This window comes from Gobio gobio, assembly GCF_949357685.1.
Source record: "Gobio gobio genome assembly, chromosome: 17".
Taxonomy (NCBI): domain Eukaryota; kingdom Metazoa; phylum Chordata; class Actinopteri; order Cypriniformes; family Gobionidae; genus Gobio; species Gobio gobio.
The window spans coordinates 3,250,843-3,258,997 of NC_137110.1; the positions used below are offsets into that span (position 1 = coordinate 3,250,843).

The 8,155-nt window shown below is 40.6% G+C and overlaps 1 protein-coding gene across 2 annotated transcripts in view; it reads right to left on the reverse strand.

The window, feature by feature from the left end:
- Positions 1 to 2,584: 2,584 nt before the first annotated feature.
- Positions 2,585 to 8,155, reverse strand: part of nudt3b (nudix (nucleoside diphosphate linked moiety X)-type motif 3b) — a 26,902-nt gene continuing 21,331 nt past the window's right edge. For both annotated transcript variants that reach the window (XM_079841043.1, XM_079841042.1), the window contains one exon: positions 2,585 to 3,039. In XM_079841043.1, coding sequence (XP_079697169.1) covers positions 2,846 to 3,039 — 194 coding nt within the window. In that variant the 3' untranslated portion in view covers positions 2,585 to 2,845. The remainder of the gene's footprint in view (positions 3,040 to 8,155) is intronic.

Genomic DNA, 8,155 nt, shown 5'->3' on the forward strand with positions numbered 1-8,155 from the left:
CGTTGGACACCCGTCAGACCTCCGTTCATCTTCAGAACACAAATGAAGATATTTTAGTGTAAATCTGATGCTCTGAAAGGCCTCCATTGGCTCAACTTTACACTCTCAAGACCCTTAAAAGGCACTAAAGACGTCGTTACAAAGTCCATCTCACTACAGTGGCTCTACAATAACTTTATGAAGCGACGAGAATAATTTCTGTGCGCAAAAAACCCCTAAATAACGACTTATATAGTGATGACCGATTTCAAAATACGGCCTCATGAAGCTTTGAAGCGTTATGAATCAGTGAGTCGATTCAGCGGTTTGAATCGTTATGAATCAGTGAGTCAATTCATCGGTTTGAAGCGTTATGAATCAGTGAGTCGATTCATCGGTTTGGAGCGTTATGAATCAGCGGTTTGGAACGTTATGAATCAGTGAGTCGAATCAGCGGTTTGGAGCATTATGAATCAGCGAGTCGAATCAGCGGTTTGGAGCATTATGAATCAGCGAGTCGAATCAGCGGTTTGGAACATTATGAATCAGTGAGTCGATTCAGCGGTTTGGAGCGTTATGAATCAGCGAGTCGAATCAGCGGTTTGGAACGTTATGAATCAGTGAGACGATTCAGCGGTTTGGAGCGTTATGAATCAGCGAGTCGAATCAGCGGTTTGGAACGTTATGAATCAGTGAGTCGATTCATCGGTTTGGAGCGTTATGAATCAGCGGTTTGGAACGTTATGAATCAGTGAGTCGAATCAGCGGTTTGGAGCATTATGAATCAGTGAGTCGATTCAGCGGTTTGGAGCGTTATGAATCAGCGAGTAGATTCAGCGGTTTAGAGCGTTATGAATCAGTGAGTCGATTCAGCGGTTTGGAGCGTTATGAATCAGCGGTTTGGAACGTTATGAATCAGTGAGTCGAATCAGCGGTTTGGAGCATTATGAATCAGCGAGTCGAATCAGCGGTTTGGAGCATTATGAATCAGCGAGTCGAATCAGCGGTTTGGAACATTATGAATCAGTGAGTCGATTCAGCGGTTTGGAGCGTTATGAATCAGCGAGTCGAATCAGCGGTTTGGAACGTTATGAATCAGTGAGACGATTCAGCGGTTTGGAGCGTTATGAATCAGCGAGTCGAATCAGCGGTTTGGAACGTTATGAATCAGTGAGTCGATTCATCGGTTTGGAGCGTTATGAATCAGCGGTTTGGAACGTTATGAATCAGTGAGTCGAATCAGCGGTTTGGAGCATTATGAATCAGTGAGTCGATTCAGCGGTTTGGAGCGTTATGAATCAGCGAGTAGATTCAGCGGTTTAGAGCGTTATGAATCAGTGAGTCGATTCAGCGGTTTGGAGCGTTATGAATCAGCGGTTTAGAGCATTATGAATCAGCGAGTAGATTCAGCGGTTTAGAGCGTTATGAATCAGTGAGTCGATTCAGCGGTTTGGAGCGTTATGAATCAGCGAGTCGATTCAGCGGTTTGGAGCGTTATGAATCAGCGAGTAGATTCAGCGGTTTAGAGCGTTATGAATCAGTGAGTCGATTCAGCGGTTTGAAGCGTTATGAATCAGTGAGTCAATTCATCGGTTTGGAGCATTATGAATCAGTGAGTCGATTCAGCGGTTTGGAGCGTTATGAATCAGTGAGTCGAATCAGCGGTTTAGAGCGTTATGAATCAGTGAGTCGATTCAGCGGTTTGGAGCTATGAATCAGTGAGTCGATACAGCGGTTTGGAGCGTTATGAATCAGCGAGTCGATTCAGCGGTTTAGAGCGTTATGAATCAGTGAGTCGATTCAGCAGTTTAGAGCGTTATGAATCAGTGAGTCGATTCAGCGGTTTGAAGCGTTATGATTCAGCGGTTTGGGGCGTTACGAATCAGCGAATCGATTCAGCGGTTTGGAGCGTTATGAATCAGCGAGTCGATTCAGCGGTTTGAATCGCCAAAGTCATGTGATTTCAGCAGTTTGCCGGTTTGACACGCGATCCGAATCATGATTCGACTCACTGATTCATAACGCTTCGAAGCTTCATGATGCATTATTTTGAAATCGGTCATCGCTAAATAAGTCGTTATTTAGGTTTTTTTGCGCACAGAAACTATTCTCGTCGCTTTATAAAGTTATTGTAGAGTCGCTGTAGTGAGATGACTTTGTAACGACGTCTTTAGTGTCTTTTAAGGGTCTTGAGAGTGTAAAGTGCCATTGAGCCAATGGAGGCCTTTCAGAGCATCAGATTTACACTAAAATATCTTCATTTGTGTCTGAAGATGAACGGAGGTCTGACGGGTGTCCAACGACATGAGGGGAAGTAATTAATGTCAGAATTTTAATTTTTGGGTGAACTAACCCTTTAAGAGCAACAATTGAACACGGAGTACAGGTTAAACATTCATCGCATCACACAAACTCATAAGACAAATAAATACCAGTGTTCATGCAAACCCACCACCATTCAGACGACTAAACGCTTCCCCTCAACCGCCCGACGGAAAGCTCGTTCGCACATGTGCACGCAGACGAAATCCAACGTGTCAAAACACCGAAAGCCACATGCTCACGCACCGTGTGTATATCTTTACATCACAACAGTAAAAAGTAGTTCTTGCATTCGTTTAATCGCACACTTGGGCTGCTAAAAGGACGTGGGTTTCATGCAACAGTCCGCATGAAAGGAGAATTAAACAGAAGTATTACATTTACAAAACATCGCTTTCCGAATATTCCATTGTTTTTGTGTGTGTGTGTGTGTGTGTGTGTGTGTGTGTGTCTCTTTCCTAAAGAATCCAAATGAGAAGAGAATAATGAAAGTAAGAGCAAGAGTGGTGGAAGCCTCATCCGGAGTGTCTGTGTTTTGCATTAGTTATCTGATATCAGAGACGGAGCTCTGGTTAATGAAGGTGGGCGGCAGTTCTCCGCCTATCGTGGCCACTAGGGGCGTCCCGTTACTGTTCACACAGCCATCCTGTAGAGCCGTGAAGTAACTGGCCTGGACTGGTTTGTGACACTGCAAAACTTCTATGGCATCGTCGATTTTGAACCATTCCCTTTTTCTCCCTGTGAGAAACAGAAAAGACACACGGGTGTTATGAGCCGAAGCGGTTGAGCGCGATGCAAATGTACGTGAGCCAATCACACACTAGCAAAATCCCATAATGATATGAATTAGAATTGGCTCCTGTAAACAGCACAATATTCATTTCCATCTAGTTTTGCTAAAGCAAGAGGCCTCATTTATAAAACTTTGCGTAGGATTTGCGTCAGAAGTGGCGTACGGATGAAACATAGGACGTGCGTACGCACAGAAATATTCGGATTTATAAAACCGTGCGCACGCACATCCTACGCAGTTTTCCCTTAATAAATCACAATCAATTCTAATTGTAGCGCAGCTTTTGCGGCTTCATGTCACGCCCGTAGTTTCCCATAAATAGTCCGTGAAACGCCCACAAGTTAATATTCATCGATTGCGAAATCATGGCAAACACAGAGAGGAAATAAAAAAAACGTAACTTCACTCAATGTGAAGTAGAAGTTATCATTGGTGAGGTGGAAAAGAGGAGAAAAATGTTGTTTTGGAGGGCACAGTGTGGGTATTACTAATGCCAAAAAGGCACTTGAGGTGCAAAAGGTTGCAGACGCTGTAAATGCTGTCGCCTCACAACCTCGGACCGTGGCCGAAATAAAAAAGAAATGGTCGGACATCAAAGTCGAGGCAAAAAAGCGTCTAGCGCTCCATCGCCAGAGTGTGTCCTCTCGCTGTCTGAAGATGCGTTCTTCACTCCGAATCCTTCCATTTGCCACATCTTCTAAGAGCGCAAGATCAGCCATTGTGCGTCTTTACGCATTGTGATGGGGCATTTTACTTCCATCCATTTAATTGCATCTGACAAGCTACAGATGTCGGTTATAATCTACGTGGAAATGGGAAATAGTTCAGTGCAAATGTAATGTCTTGCAGTTTTCTGAATGGTTGAGACATGTCATACGTTATTTTATCAAAAATAAAACTAAAAGGTATATGCATGAATACCATGATTCCGTAGCTGATGACGAAATTTAATACATCTATCTATCTATTTATCTATACATCTCCCTAATTATCTATCTAATTGCATCTATATCTGCTCCGCCAGACGGACACATTGACGAGAATATCAGTTTAATACATTAGCTATTTCGTTCTGTTTACCATATTATTTATGTGGATGAATTGCATAACATGCCAATATTATTGCAGAACATATTTCTCTTTTCTTTTAGCACATATGTGTTAATTTGCATTTCTGTTGTAATTTTGTTTGTTTTACACTGCAGATCGATCGGGTGTTGGTGTCGGCTGTTAATTGTAAGACTTGCTTTGTGAAGTCTTCATGTTATTTATGAGAGGCATAACCATTTCTTTTACACACCGCTCTACAGTTTCACACACTTTCACGTGTTTCTTCATCTGCCGACGGTGTCGCCATTTCTCATTTCAGCCGTTTTTGTGCGTACGCCTGGGTCAGAGCTTGCGTGAAGGACCGCACATTTTCCCGTCAAGTTTGCTTTTTGTAAATACCAATTATTGCGTAGAGAGCGGCGTACGCCTTCTTTTGTGCGTACGCAACGTTTATAAATGAGGCCCCAGCACTGTGTAAAGTCTCCTCCAGCACATCCCAAAGGCTTTCAGTGAATTTAAGCTTTCTGGACCCTTGAGCTGATGAATCTTGACATCGGCATCCATGATGTGTCTTCCTATTGGTTGCTTAAGAAATCAAAAGCTACACACTCCATCAGTTAGGGTTAGAAGTAGAGATGCACCGATTGCAATTTTCTTGGCCAATTCTTTCGATTTTTTGTTAAAGCTACACTGTGTAACTTTTTTAGTTTGTTCTTAGCTAAAAACACTTGTGCTCATTAATGTATATTTACTCCTTTCAAGTTGTAAAGTATTCTCGTAGGTTTATAATATGCCATTGTAAATATATACGGGTGAGGGTTCGAATGCGGGTCGCCATGTTGCTCCTCCATCTTGAAAGTACATTAGCCAAAGAGGGACATACCCGTAAATTCAAGCTTGGCCTTTGGCGTTTTAACACTCGATGGCACCGTGTCCAATGTGGACGAGGTCACCATGTTAATCTTGGACTAAATCAGCCACCGTAGGAGTTAAAACGAAATCGGAATTGAGAGGAACAGAAACTAATATTCACTGGATGGTCATATACCTGTTCACCACTAAATGGGGGAAAATATCACACAGTGTAGCTTTAAAGAGATTGGCCGATACCGAACTATAATTGACAGCATATACAAACAAAAATCCACTTTTTCTTCAAAGCAACATTTGATTTTTTTATTCTAAAATAAATTAAACATTACAACAGGATCTTCTCTCACTTAAACAACTCTCAAAAAATAAGTGTAATAAGTAGAAATAACAACTGAAAATCAGTTGCTTTATGAAACAAAACATTATAAATTGACCTTTTTCCCCTTTTTACTCATCTTACAAAAGTCAAAAGATCCTATGAATGAACAAACCTGAAGTGTGGAATACTCCTCCAAATAATAGTTCAGTAATTGGGTAATAAATGTTGCCAGCTAGAGACCAAAATTACAGTAGTCGGTACCAATACCATAAATATTTTACGGTACTCTGTACCAATTTCGGTACCACAGCTAAATGTTTTTTATATTTTTTTTATTTAACCATTTAAAAATATATAATTTATGATGATGATCATTATAAGTAAATAATACATACACATTTAAAGGCTGTATGCTGTTTAAAAGTAAACATTGTTTATAAAAAAAAAGATCATGTGAAAAATAGTCAACCACTTAAGCATAATTATTATTAGTAGTAGAGACGTATTATTATTATTACATAGAGCCGGCGCTAAATCTACTGTCGTCTAATATATTTCTGTCAATTAAATTTTTTTTAAACCAAACTTTTATTTTGACGGGTTGCCGTGAAGACCCTTTGAGTGTGTGTGTTCACAGTTTTCTCAAATGAAATGGTAAATTCTCACGAAGTAATGGTTTAATGCGTTCGGCTGGCAGTGTTAATTTCGTTGACGAATAATTTGTGTCATAATTTTCGTCAACGACCTTTTTTCACTGATGAAAACGAGACAATAACTAAACAAAAACTAGTGTTGGATGACCAAAACTATGACGAAAATCAACAGTCATTTTCGTCATGAAATAAAAACGAGACGAAAATGTTATTGAGGGTGGATTAGGGCAGAGATGGGGTCAGAACTGATGTCCTGTGTCACAGATGAACACATTTGATCTGAACTGATCTAACCTCTGGAAAACACACGATCTACAGGCTCACACACACCCAATCCAGCTCCAGAGCGGCTCAATCAATAACACACACACACACACACACAATCCAGCTCCAGAGCGGCTCAATCAATAACACACACACACACCCAATCCAGCTCCAGAGCGGCTCAATCAATAACACACACACACACACACAATCCAGCTCCAGAGCGGCTCAATCAATAACACACACACACACACACCCAATCCAGCTCCAGAGCGGCTCAATCAATAACACACACACACACACACCCAATCCAGCTCCAGAGCGGCTCAATCAATAACACACACACACACACACACACACACCCAATCCAGCTCCAGAGCGGCTCAATCAATAACACACACACACCCAATCCAGCTCCAGAGCGGCTCAATCAACACACACACACACACACACACACACACACACACACACACACACACACACACACACACACACACACACACACACACACACACACACACACACACACACACACACACACACACACACACACACACACACACACACACACACACACACACACACACACACACACACACACACACACACACACACACACACACACACACACACACACACACACACACACACACACACACACACAATCCAGCTCCAGAGCGGCTCAATCAATAACACACATTTATGCCAGACCAGTGTTTATCAACTAATGCTGATGAATAATGACAATGTTTACTTTACCATGTTTATATAGTAATATGATTTAGACGGTTGTAACAACGCATTTTTTATCTCCTCATCTGAACTTGAATGAGCTCCTGCAACTGCAATAGAGGCGCAGATATTTCAAAATAAGAGTCCTGGTGTATTTCCAGCTTGTTTATAATTAAAAGTCACGCATTATATATTCGTTTTTGGTTACACAATAAACTGTATTTAATTTAATTCCCATTTAATTCATAGTCAGGAGGAAAGACCAGTATTTGACACATATTCAGTAAAGTGTCAGGGTTATAATAGTTCACTAAAACCATAAAAAAAAAATCTTCATTACTTGAAATTAAATAAATGTTAACTGAAATTAAAAAAAGAAACCAACTTATTTGAAGCTTTAGCTTAACCTGATATGGCCTACTGACTAAAACAGAAATACAAAGTTATAAAAACTATATAGATGTTTTTAAAAAAGTGAATTGAGCCCTTTCGTGTATTTTTAATGTCAAAAACAAAATGATGTCAAAATGTCAGTTCAAGTGACAGTCGGTTATGTAATACTTAAATGCTTAATGTATTACAATTTAACTCATTAGATTTTAGTCGACTAAAACTAGACTAAAATTAAAAATAATTCAGGTGACTAAAATATGACTAAAACTAAAATGGCATTTTAGTCAAAAGACTATGACTAAAACTAAATAAAAATTTGCTGTGAAAATTAACACTGTCGGCTGGTCATGAAGTCCATCATTTCTCTGTAATTGCTTTGGTGTTTTCGCTGCTTGACCTTTACCCTCTTCAAACTGGGCATGTTCTGCAGGGTGATGGGGTTTAAGTGTCTAATTAGGTTTGTCATGTGGGCTTTCCTGGTGGTTCCCCCGCGGTTTATTTTAACCTTACAAGTTTTACAAATGGCATAGTTAGTGTTTGCATGCGGCTGTGACGTCAACATCGGCTCAAAATCGGAGACACGTGAGACTGATCGGCCAATCACCAATCAGGGCCGATCATGCCTAAAATCAGCCAATTCCCATCCCTGGCCGATCAATCGGTGCATCTCTAGCTAGAAGAACTATTGCCAAATATATAACATGCTAGAAACACAAAAATCACTGCAATTATGATCCAATCATTGACAACAGTGACTTCATTTTGGCTGGGATGTAA